Source organism: Silene latifolia, chromosome X (genome assembly GCF_048544455.1).
Source record: "Silene latifolia isolate original U9 population chromosome X, ASM4854445v1, whole genome shotgun sequence".
In the NCBI taxonomy this organism is placed as follows: Eukaryota; Viridiplantae; Streptophyta; class Magnoliopsida; order Caryophyllales; family Caryophyllaceae; genus Silene; species Silene latifolia.
In genome coordinates, this window is record NC_133537.1 from 322,693,675 (window position 1) to 322,706,785 (window position 13,111).

Here is a 13,111-nt window from a genome sequence, read left to right on the forward strand (position 1 = left end):
ACAACAACAACAACAACAACATCAGAGCCTTAATCCCAAAATGATTTGGGGTCGGCTGACATGAATCATCCTTTCGAACCGTCCATGGGTGAACGCACGCCTCAAAATGCGAATAAGAAAAGGGAAGATGAAAAACAAAAAGGAAGAACGAAAATATAATGGAAAGTCAAGATAAACTTAGGGGTTTTAAAATCGAATTCCGTCTTTCTTTTATAAAAACTTAAAATTTAAATCGAGAGAAAAGATTAAAACGATTTTTAAAAACCGAAATAGAGTTAAGGATCCGGAATGAACCAGGTAAAATCTAAAAGAAAGTGGTTGGTGAAAAAGTGTAATAAAGGAGAGAAAAATAAATAATTTAATTAAATTAAAGAAAATCAACCAAAAACTTCCTTTTGTGGGAAGTCGAACGACTGTCCCGTTAATAATTATACAGCTCAACAACCAACTGTGCTACTTTGTTTTTTTTTTTTTTTTTTTTTTTTTTTTTTTTGGTGTACGAAGGACCGGCATTTTTAAAGTCCCCGGTGGACCGATAACCGCATGATTTGCGCAGCCTAGGGTTCGAACACGGGACCTCTCAACTCCTGCCCATTGGCAAGCTTTGAAGGTTAAACCCGATGCCACTAGACTCGCATCACTTGGTTACTGTGCTACTTTGTGGTTATGCTTTCTTGGCGCACAAATTTGTATTTGATATTTTATCTAGGGCTATAGCCCTAGTAAATTATGGCTAAATCCACCCCTGCCTCCACCACTCCTCTGTTTATATACAGTTTGCAGCAATCTCTTTTATGCAAATTTATTAGTTTTATCACTAACACTGTAAACCTTTATTTTATCACTATAATCATAATCATATTTGTAACAACTTTATCTTATCCCCCACTAAATTACCATCTTTTCATTAGTTTGTAGATAAATTATGAAAAGAATTTTAGAACTTTGTACTACGGGTCAAAATTGAACTATTTCGGTTATAAAAGCAAACGTGTGAAATACTTCTATGTTTTAAGACTAATCTAGATGCTCGCGAGGTAAGGGTGGGGTGGAAATGAGAAAAGACCCTGACTTAGGTTGAATAGTCTCAACTTTCGAGATATAAATAGAATAAATATTACTGTATCAATAATTGTAAAACTCACTGTTGGGAAGAAAACTGCAATTTTTTCCTCGAAAAAGTGACGGATTAACCGTAAGTTAATGAAGTTCCATCTTAAAACCGAGTGATTTTCACTAACTTGTAAACTACTCCAGTGTAAGAGAATGTCTCAGTCCGTACATAGGAAGAGACCACAAAAAGTTTCTTTGATATAGATGTGACATTGTGACTTAAGAAGGGGTCTTGGAAGACAAGAGACCTTGACTTTGTCTCCCATTATGTAAGTCTTTCTGAAGTGAAATACTTGCCCCCACCCAGCCCAAAATTGACAATCAATCAACCTCATCCACAGAATTAAAACACAGTTTGAAACTGGCATTTTTGGTGTATGAAGATGAGGAAATCAGGCTTACTTGTTGCATTTATGCTTTTGCTGATGATCCACTCATCCGTAAGCTTTACAAAATGCAAAAGGCATGAATTAGAAGCTCTGTTAAAGTTCAAACACAGCTTCACCCGAGATCCTCAACGTCTCCTTTCTTCCTGGGTTGGTGATGATTGTTGTCACTGGCGTGGAGTTAGTTGTGACAATGTCACTGGTGATGTTACTAAGCTAAATCTCCGAAATCCGCAGGGGTATGTTGACTATACAACTTGTTTAGTATCTTCTGAACTCAGTTCAGCTTTGTTGGAACTCAAGTTCTTAAGTCACTTGGACTTAAGCAAGAACAACTTCAGTGGCAGTCGGATTCCAGAATGTATAGGATCCATGACCAACTTGAGATACCTAAACTTCTCTGGTGCTGTTTTCTCTACCCCGTTTCCCCCACAAATTGGCAATCTCACCAATTTGATACACCTTGATCTTAGTGGTGTTGGAGGGTATCTGGTTAATACACAAAAACGTCTTGAGTGGGCATCTGCTCTTTCAAAATTGCAGTCTCTTGACATGAGCGGTATAAATATGTCCCAAGCAAATCACACTCTTCAAGTGCTTTTTTCGCTTCCTTCTTTGTTGGCACTTAACCTATGGGCGTGTTCTCTACACAACAGTCATCTGTCAGAGCTTCTCATTACAAATACTTCAACCCTCCAACACCTTGATCTTGGTTCCAATAACTTTGAAGGCCCTTTCCCATCTTTCCTTAGACATATGTCTTCCCTTCAGTCAATATCTCTCGAGAACAATAAACTCAGTGGCTTTATTCCAATCTGGTTTGGCAATTTGAGGCGCCTTGAATTCCTAGAGCTATACCAAAATAAATTAAATGGTAGTTTGCCATCACAGCTTGGGCAACTCACAAAGTTGAACTACCTTGGTCTATCTTACAACCGATTTCAAGGTCGAGTCCCTGCATCTCTTGCAAAATTATCCGCTTTGAAACACATAAATTTGTCAAACAATAGGCTGAGTGGATTTTTCCCAGATATTTTAGGGCCCTTAACTGAGATTGAGCATCTAGATATTTCATCAAACTCCATCCAAGGTACCATCTCTCGTATTGGAAACCTGTCTAGATTGTCCTACCTGAATATGAATTTTAATAATATCAAACTCAACTTGAGTACCAATTGGCGCCCTCCCTTTCAACTTCAACTTTTTGAAATTCGTTCGTGTGAAATAAACACGGTGTTTCCCCAGTGGCTAAAGAACCAAACTCAAATTACAAGCTTGGATCTTTCTTACACTGGTATCTCAGGAGAATTGCCTCAGTGGCTTTGGAATTTCACTAATCTTGGTGATTTGCGACTTGCCGGTAATAAACTTACAGGTTAATAGTCCAACTTATCTTTTAACTTGTGATTTCTTCATCTTATTTCCAACAACTTTCTCACAACTACTTTTGTAACAGGATCCTTTCCCCACCATATTACTTCCGATGGCTGTTATTTGGAGTGGATAGACCTACAAAACAACATGCTTTCAGGGACAATACCTAATTGGCTGAAACACCTGGAAACAATCGTCGTCTTAGATTTGTCCGAAAATTTGTTATCAGGAGAAATCTTTGAAGGAGAGAATGCTTCTTCACTTTTAAGTGGTAGTAACTCCTTGGAATTTCTAGACCTTAGTGACAATATGTTTTCTGGAGAGATGCAAATTAAGAAAGTATACCCTGGTTCCTTCTTTGAATTCTTAAGTCTGCGAGGGAATGATTTCAGTGGACACATTAGTTCACAACTTTGCAATTTTCCACATCTTACAATATTGGAACTTGCACAGAACAGCTTGACTGGACACATACCTCGTTGTCTAGGCTACGTACTCTTCGACAGTGAGCATGGTGGCGATGAAGAATCCTGCCTGGAGATTCAGGAAATCATCAAGGGGGTAATGGAGAAGTTCTCTCGAACAAATGGGACTCATTCTATAATAGATCTATCCTACAATCATTTAGTTGGCACAATACCCGGGGAGCTCACAAACATTTCAAAACTAATGCAATTAAACTTGTCAAATAATCATCTTACAGGAGCCATCCCTAATGATATAGGCAAACTCCGGTTACTGGAATCTTTGGACTTGTCAAATAATATGCTTTCTGGGAAAATACCACTAAGCTTGTCAGAAATTCCATGGCTAAGCGTCTTGAATCTGTCCAACAACCACCTGCATGGGCCAATTCCAACTGGTAATCAACTCCAAACTCTTGACGACCCATCTATTTATGCCGGAAATTCAGGATTATGTGGGTTTCCCTTGCCGGAGAAATGCGCTGAACTTAACTCACCTCCAAGTATGACAAATGATGATCATGGAGACGGCGGCGTGGAATATAAGCATGAAAAGATGTGGTGCTACCTGGGCGCATTGTCGGGTGTTGCTATTGGATTTTGGGGTGTGGTTGGAACTTTATTGTTCAAGAAGAGTTGGAGGCATGCTTATTTTCGGTTTGTTGAGGAAACTGCTGAAAGAATTTATGCCCCGTTCAAAGGGACAATCGACAGGTTCAGGAGAACATAAACAGAGAATTCTGGCTAGTTAAGAGTTGCTATAATAATTCATATTAGTGAGTACAAAATAATGTGTTCCTTCCTATAGTAATACATATGCTCTCTTTTCCTTTCGCATAGTGTAATTTGTGTATCAAGCTAAGTTGTATTGCCTTGCTTGTTACCAATGAGAAAATATGGACTTTAAGGCTTCGCCTGTTAATAATCTGGGGTCATTTTTTGGGCAAGATGGTCTCGAATCGGGTCAACTCCAGGTCTAGAAAATTACAAATGAGGTTTGGACCAGGTAGGTTCAGTTTCGAACTGATGATCTTATTTGAGTTCCCTAGTGGTTTATAACCGGTCCTACTTCAGCACCAACCCTCCCTTGGCACAATCTCCTGCACAAAAACATTTGACATTTCCCGATTACAAATCCCCGGAATCCTCAGATAACTCACAATAAACCGCACCACCACATCCCTCTTTTCATAATGCACTAAGATGGCTACATGTTTAGCCAGTTTTTACCTCACAAACTCAAGTCCTACAGTGTCCTCCCTCTTACACCACCTGACCTCCCTCTCCCCCTCCCTGGAGTCCCTGCACCACCCCAACTCCACACCTCCATTCCCACTCACACGACCACGGCATGATCAGCTACTTCTCCACTCGTTGGAGCAGCCTACTCTTCCCCTCCCACGAGTCAAATGAACACAAATTCTTGTGTAGAGGCCGCTTTACCCAATAATTTACGGATGAAGGAATTTTTGTGGAAATAATTTCTCCCTCCCCTGCTTAACTCAGACAAAGATTGTCTTCCAATACATTATACCTGGTATAACACCAATTTTCAAATTTTACACCTAAGATAATTTTGTTTCAAAATTTATACCTAACATCCTAATTTTTCTTCAAAATCGCTTGACATGGCACGTTCCTTGCTAGTAATTTTTATCCTATAGCATGTTAGGCTGTATGGCTGCACTTGCCGTTTGATTGACTGTGAATACCTAAATGGTGAACCAAAATAATAAATTTACGATGATGCTATCTCTTTGATTTTTCTCTACATGACGTTAATATTCCAACCATTGCCAACCAACAATTTTCCCCTAAAAACTGTAAGGTCTCTTCAAGCTTCTTGAGCACAACCATGTACCCCAGAAGATCACTAACCTGAAAATTGTTTGAGTGGAAGATCAACCACAGAATGTTTCGGACAATTAATTGAGATTGAGCACCTTGGCATTTCATCAAATTCCCTTCAAGTTCAAGGTACAGTCTTGGAAATAGCTAACCTATCAAAATTGGCCTAATATCGATTTGCAACCTCTCATTTCAACTTCAAACCCTTAGAATACGGAGGCATTGTGAAATGTACAGTGTTTCCCGCATGGCTAAAGACCCAAAAATTGAATCAGAAGAATGCACCTTTCTGATTGCTGCTTCTCAGAAAAATTGCCCCAGTGGATAGCAAACATGGCTAATCTCAGTCTTCTGTTCCTCACCAACAACCACTTCACAGGCTCACCCCCATACAATTTCTCAGTTACATTAAGTTATCTAGATCTCTCAAACACTTTCTCACTGGACCTTAAGAGTCTTTGACACGACATATTATGTCTAACGAATCATTTCCTAGACCCAACATGCTTTCAGGATCCATCTGGAAACACTATATTATGTGGTTTTATCCTCAAATCAGCTGTCAGGGACATACACTGAAGGAAAGACTGCTTCTGTGCTGTTAGGTAACAGTTTTCTAGTGATACTTAGACCTAAGTTACAAAAAACTCTCACGAGAGGCGCATTTTCAAAAGGAATGCTCTCCGACAAACATAATATTTCTAATTTTACAAGGAAACAACTTGACTGGTGTCATTCCTTCAAATTTGTGTAGTTCAAGGTGATGGCAAACAGGTGTATGAAGATGCTTAATTATGATCAAAGATAGAACTGTAAAATGTAAATCTGTAACTATATGGTACAGTTACTGTCACTCTGTCAGTAATGCAATGGCCATGAAAACTAACTATGCTACATTAGATGCCACTTCAGCTACGAATGTTGTTAATGAAACAATATAATCCAACGTTCACCTAACAGAACGCAAAAGGAATATGCCAGTACAGTCGAAAAGAGCGCAAGGGAAGGAGGACAGATGTACCTATGATCAGGTGCCGCCAACAGTGCTGCAATTTTACCAATCCCGAATGAAATCACAAGTACACCTGAAGTACAATAGAAGCTTATGTAAATATGACAGCTACCTATGCCAGCTAATCAGAAGAATAATCATTAGCCAATTGTTACATTGTTATACTATTGCAGTGTAAACTGTAAACTAGACTATATAAGGAGCTACCTATTAGCATGAATAACAATCCAAACACGGAAGAACTAGTCTCGAATGTAATTAATTAATTCTAAGGTTAATCTTTCACTGCATAAGTTAATATTGTAACATCTAAACAACAATACTTGGATTGCAATTTGCAATAGATCATTCAATACGAATAACTAATGGTATAAACCAGTGAGAGAACCGGGATTTGAACTTGGCGGGTGGGAAAAATTTCAACAGGAGCAAACGATAATAGTCTAAGGTAAATTCCAAAAAAGTTCGAAAACTTCAACTAAATAAAAACTTGGTAATTTTCATTCTTGAGCTGGGTGAGAGCCCCTTTTAGCCCCCTACCTCCACCACAAATTCTTATTTAAGAAGGCACTATCCATAATCATCAAGCAAATCAAAGATGTAATGATGCAAATAAAAACCCAAATTCAGGAACCCACCAAAAAAATGCAAAGACACAAGATTCATAACCTAATTAGGGAGGACAAATTCTTAGGTACACCGTACCCTACCACAATAAGTCATCGTACATCAAACCAATGAAAATATTTGAATTTTCCGCAAATAATTAACCAAAGTAAAATGAGAATAGAAAAGGAAAGCTCAAATTGCGTATGAATTAAGATAATGTAATACAATCGGGGAGACCACATACTTGATGGGGCGTCAAACTCCTTCATTAAGTTAGTCAAGACCATTTTCGGGTGAGGAGGGTTCGAGCCTGGAGGGAATAAGGAGCGATTTGATATTCTAAGGTTCGAATGAAATAAAACGCGTGCTGATGAGTGTGGAGTGTGGAGGGTGGAGTGTCGAGAGACCTTATTTGTAAAAACTGGGTTTAGGTAGGATTTGAGAGTAAAGTTGTTATTTTAATTCAGTCTGTATCCTTGTTTCATTTTCGTGTCCCATCTTGTGTCCTATTACCTTAATATGCTGACACCTCATCCTTAGATAATATCTACATACTTATTTTTAATATTTACTAGATTTTGTGTCCGTACGTTGTACGGGTTATAATATTGATTCGTCTCTAATTGTATCTTCGCAATTGAGAAATTATGTTTACTTTCTTAACATTAGTTTTCTCGTGAGAATATGAGTATATACAAATACATTAAAATATATTTTTTGAATATGAGTATATACAAATAAATTAACCTTTTTTTTTATGATTTGTGTATATAAAAGTAATAATCGCTATGCACGAGTAACTAAATAGTGTTCTGTTTGTAAGTGAGCTTGTACAAATGTAGTTTTTTTTTGCATCAGAAAAATGTAAGTTTTTCTTCGTAGAATAAATAATTAATGAGTTAAATACAGGCCTGATTAACTCAATATTAATTGTTATATGTTATATTTGAAGAATAATTAGAAATTCTTATTATTTTAAATATTTTAAATTACAAAAATAATTGAAAAATCAAGTTTATATATTTTATTAAATTAATATAATTTTTATAAATTCTTCACTATAAGTATGGTAAGTAATATTAACTATAATATTATTATTAGTATTGAATATGATTGCTTTTGACAAATAAAATATACCATACCAATCTATATCTTGACATGTATTCTGATTCTACATCGACCCGTGACCCGTATAAGCCCACCCATATTTAGTCTGACCCGTACTTTATCATCTTGATCAGATAGAATTTGTATAATTTTAATTTATAATTTAAAATTTTATTAGGTAGTTAAAAAAGTAAAGTAAGGCAATTTACAAAGTATTAATTTCTGTCAATATCCAATTCCTGTGGTATTAGGTACTAATACACAAAGCAATTTTTACCGAGAGAAATAATGGGATGACATAAGGAATTGTAAAGCAACTAATAGCATTATTTTTACACATCAAAACATACGCGGCAAACAAAGATGACCAGTGATCTTGTTATACTGACCAATTTAGTTTAGAGAAGTTAAATAGTTAAACAAGGGTAAAATGATCATAAGAAAAAAAATATGATTGAAATTTTCGTTTTGTTAAAAAAAAGTAGCAGATGTTGTTGCATTCTTGACTTTCCCGCACATATGTTATCTTAAACGTCGTGTTGCAGCTGATCATCTACAAGAAACAAAGGAATGCCATCGTGTTCACTCACCTCCAAGGGTAGGTTTTTGATTTGTGCTTCCAGCCAGTATATTTTTAAATAGTGAAGTTCTGAGTGGTTTGTTGAGGGAAAGATTCTTCTTATGCTATTTGAATTTTTTATGTTATAGTGAGTTGGATTTTGTCACATGGATGTTACCTATCGACACGATTTTCACACTTATCAGTCATCAGTCATGTTGATTGTCTGATATGCTTTCTGGTAAAACCTATCATGTGAGAATCAGATCATCCATGTATGATATTTTGATATATGACCTTTTCAATTTTATCCCTTTTCTGTGATGGTGCAGTCTTATCCATCCAGATTGAATAGCATATTGTGCATATATTTCAAGAAAGCCCCATCTAAGTGTTAGAGTTCTTCTCTTTATGAGTGAATTCCAATAAATTAGGTTTTCATCAGTACTATAATAATGTGATATATGATTTATTTACACCTAATTTTCCCTTTTCTTTTACGCATTCCGACTCATATCGAGTCGGTTTTGTATGCCTTTCCTTGTATTTTGTGCCCAATCCCCGTATCTGTGATTTGGTGTATCTTCCTGCAGGAATCGAGTCGAGTATGGAGGAATCGGGGCGAGGAAGGCATCCCAATGCCTTTACATGAAGAAGAGGTGAAAATTGTGTAGGGAAATATCCGTAAAAATCCCTTAAAATTAAGGACTATAACGCAAATTATCATGTGATTAATTGTCATAAACGAAAAACAAGAGAAACGATAAAAGAATAAGAATCAACCTCGGGTCCTTGTGCAATTCGGCCTAATGAACAGAAATCAATGTAGATTTCCTCCTAATTGTTGCACCCAAGATCGTCTGAGACTATGCCCCTTGTGGTAGAAAGTACTCTCTAATTGCCTTGCAATATTGAGAGAGTTTTTGTGAGTTTTCTGATGTGAGATCTAGGATTTTAGAGAGAGTGCCTCCAAAACCCTAATTTTTGTGCAAAATGACAATGATTAGGTCAAAAGGAGAGAAGGCCTCTCCTTTTGTTTCACTCGTCCAAACCGTGAGCTCCAAGGGGGAGTGGGCTTTCCACTTTCTCCTTATTTAACTCGTAGTCCGAATCGTTTTGCTAAAATGTATATGATGGGTTTTAATTATAAATCGTCATCCTATATCGGATATTAAAATATCGACTGGTAGCATGAATTAGTCGACATATTAATACTTGTCCGACAATGACAATATTGTATAATTAATTAATTCAATATACATTAATTAAATATAATCGTTTATATTCAATTTACGAATTAACTGCTTAATTCACCTTAGCCATTATTATTTAATCCGTATTAAATAAATATCTCAACATCGCGTTTGACTAATTATTAGTCAATAACTCCGACTAACCGCTTAGTCATATTAGGCATCAACATGACTGTATTTTTCATACCGTCACATCTCTCAAACGTATCCTATAGGTGTGAATTTTAGGGACCAGTTGATCACCGCCATCTGTATGACAATAACGTCAAACTTATCTAGCAAGCCAACCGTTATTGATAAACGTGGACCAACTGATAATAATACAAAAGTATACCCTTTGATCCTTTTAGAGATTTATATGTCATTGCACTAACGTGGAGGACACCCCTAACAAGCTCCCACTTGTCCGTACAAGTGTATGTGCAATAACGTTATCCGCACTAACTGGAGGACACCAACTCCAACAAACTCCCACTTGTCCGTACAAGTGTATGTGCGATAACCGATTCTCATATCCATTTAAAATTTCTCCCACTCAATGTAAAACAATTTGCAGATCCGGATCCGCAAAGGTCGTATTCTACAATCGATCTGTATCAAGAGTGGTTTCCCCGACTAGAGAGTAACTTAACTGATAAAACGAATCCGTATTCGAGCATGGCCATGCATTTCGATTCTGACTCCTTGAGTGGCCCCGAGAAATATCGAGTACCGATAAAGGCTGAATATTTCCTTCAACTCGACTCCTGCCGATCTAAGCACGACATGAAATGACCCGAAACAATCTACTTGGCCCTCGTTACGGATGACCGTGAGAAAGAAACCAAAGTCACCCAAAATCTGCCTTAATCTCAAGAGACAGTTGATAGTCAAAATAATCGACTCTTAGGATCACCATGGAGGTCCTATCCACGACCTGGCACCGAATGTTATAAAACATTTAGGACTCCACGTCGTTGTCACAATTGTGTCCTACGAGATATCCGTATAACTCGGCCTCGTGATTGGTCAGTCAACCGTTTGACTTATGGCTCGTTGAACCCACCATCAACCAACGTCACAAAATAATTGCGAGTTATCACTCACTTGGGCAATTAAGGACCAAAAATATAATGTTTGTTCAGTTCACTTTGTGGTGTTCAAAATTGTCGTACAACTCCACATAAAAACAAAATATATAAATATCAAAACGATGATGTCGTATAGAGTACACAAGAAAATGAATCTAATCCATAAAAGAGTACTACAACTCAGGAACACGTTTAATTCCCATGGAATTAACATGCCCTTCATGCTTATCTTGTCGTAATGGTTTAGTGAGAGGATCTGCTATATTATCATCTGTAGCAATCTTTTCTATCACTACCTCCTTTTGCTCCACGTAATCTCAGATTAGATGAGCTTTCCGTTGTACATGTCTAGACTTGTTGCTAGACTTAGGCTCCTTAGCTGGGAAGATGGCACCTCTATTGTCGCAATAGATGGTGATCGGGTCATTCGAACTAGGCACTACGGATAGTCCTTGTAAGAATTGACGCATCCATATCGCTTCCTTTGCGGCTTCGGACACGGCATAGTACTCGGACTTAATCGTAGAATCTCTTTGTAACACTTTGTTTGGAACTCTTCCGGTGACTGCGGCGCCATTAAGAGTAAAAACGAATCCAGATCGAGATTTCGAGTCATCTCGATCCGTTTGGAAGCTAGCATCTGGCGAATAGGTTGCGCATAGCTTTTGATCGCCTCCATAAGTCAATGCCCAATCTTTAGTCCTCCGTAGGTACTTAAGAATGTTCTTGATAGCCATCCAATGTGATTCACCTGGATCTTTGTTGGAATCGACTTGTCATACTCAATGCATATGCCACGTCCGGACGTGTGCATATCATGGCATACATGATTGATCCTATAGCCGAAGCATAAGGAATCTGGGTCATGCGCTCTTTCTCTTCCGGTGTCTCGGTGCCGAGACTTGCTCAAATGCACCCCCGGAGCCATAGGAAGAAACCCCTTTTTGGAGTTAGTCATCTTTGAATCTCTCTAGAATCTTGTCTATATAAGACTCCTGACTGAGAGATAACATCCGACAATCTCGATAGATACGGATGCCCAAAATTCTTTGTGCCTCACCCAGATCTTTCATCTGGAAATGGTTCTTCAACCATACTTTTACCGAAGTTAAGAGAGGTATGTCATTCCCAATCAGGAGTATGTCATCAACATACAATATTAGGAAGACAATCTTACTCCCACTCGACTTGATATATAGACATGGTTCCTCGACCGATCGAGTAAATCCATTTTCTTTTATCACTTGGTCGAATCGATGATTCCAACTCCGAGAAGCTTGCTTAAGTCCATAAATGGAACGCTTATGCTTGCACACTTTCTTTGTAACACCCCGTATTTTTATAATAATATTTTATTATAAAAGTATTTTATTAAATTGATTATTTCGGAATTTATTAATGTATTTTGGAAATATTTATAATTATCGTCTTCGTTATCTATTTTAATATTTCTTGTTTTGGCCTACTTTGGATGGGTTAAAATGTTCATGTACGATTTTACTATTTTAATTTAATGATTATCTTTCTATTATAAGCTCTCCTTTCGTTTTAATAATATCCAATCCATCTTGTAATCAGATAATCCATTGTATAAGCTAATGGACCCAAAGCCCATTAGTTAATCCCTTATAAATAGAATTAACCTAGCAAGCAACTAGGTCAATCCTTTTCTTTCTCACGTGAAACCTAACCTAGCAGGCAAGCTGCTCTCCTTTGTTTCACGCTGAAGTGCCGCACGCCTTCTTCGTCTCTTTCTCTCTTTTGTTCTCTTTTCTCCCTTTGACTCCATTGTTGAATATCTTTTCTTCTTTCAAACTTATACACAAATTATATTTTCACAATCCTTGCTCTTACCTTTACAATAATTTATTCTCCAAATATTTTTATGGGGATTATTTGTATGGACCTTTAAACCTACCTTTATGGTCTCTTATTTTAATGGGTGAAGAACAAGAATAGCTTTTCATGGCGTTTTCAAGAGTTTCGATTTCTGCCTTTCTTTAAAGTCGATTTTTGGGACGTGGACACGTGTTGGAGACAAGGTTTTCTTGGTCGTGTCTTTCTTGGAGTTTTCATTCTTATTTCGCATCATTAATTGCTAAAAAGGTAACTAGGTGTTTCTCTTTTAATTGTGTTTATGCCAATTGATGTAATTAATATGATTTAATGATTGTTTTGCATGATTGGTACATGTTTGATTATTTGTTATCATGATTAATTATGTTTCGCATGTTTGTATATGTTTTTATGCATTAATTATATATCGTATGATGTTATGTGTTTATTATGGGTGTCATGTGCGCAATTAGGGTTTAC

At 37.2% G+C, this 13,111-nt stretch overlaps 1 protein-coding gene and 1 long non-coding RNA gene across 5 annotated transcripts in view; one reads left to right on the forward strand and one right to left on the reverse strand.

Annotated features, from left to right (window-relative positions):
• The window catches only part of LOC141618074 (uncharacterized), a 276,232-nt gene that overhangs the window by 3,794 nt on the left and 259,327 nt on the right, over positions 1-13,111 (reverse strand). Inside the window, exons 1-6 of one of the 4 annotated variants that reach the window (XR_012531294.1) lie at positions 7,032-7,235; positions 6,207-6,270; positions 3,575-3,713; positions 3,349-3,407; positions 3,219-3,245; positions 1,516-3,008 (exon numbers count right to left, since the gene is read on the reverse strand). This is a non-coding gene — a long non-coding RNA (uncharacterized LOC141618074). Of the gene's footprint in view, positions 1-1,515; positions 3,009-3,218; positions 3,246-3,348; positions 3,408-3,574; positions 3,714-6,206; positions 6,271-6,835; positions 6,919-7,031; positions 7,236-13,111 lie in introns of those variants that run through there. The other 3 variants (XR_012531295.1, XR_012531293.1, XR_012531292.1) reach the window with 3 other exon arrangements.
• Positions 1,385-4,250, forward strand: LOC141618073 (uncharacterized). Its single transcript, XM_074435194.1, has 2 exons — positions 1,385-2,874; positions 2,956-4,250. Exons 1-2 carry the CDS (start codon positions 1,491-1,493, stop codon positions 4,065-4,067), a joined length of 2,496 nt encoding a protein of 831 aa, XP_074291295.1. The 5' UTR covers positions 1,385-1,490; the 3' UTR covers positions 4,068-4,250.

Excerpts from the sequence above, each read along its gene's own strand:
- LOC141618073 (XM_074435194.1), top strand. The coding sequence starts at position 1,491 with ATGAAGATGAGGAAATCAGGCTTACTTGTTGCATTTATGCTTTTGCTG. Across the intron at positions 2,875-2,955 it reads TGCCGGTAATAAACTTACAG|GATCCTTTCCCCACCATATT; the intron begins GTTAATAGTCCA and ends CTTTTGTAACAG.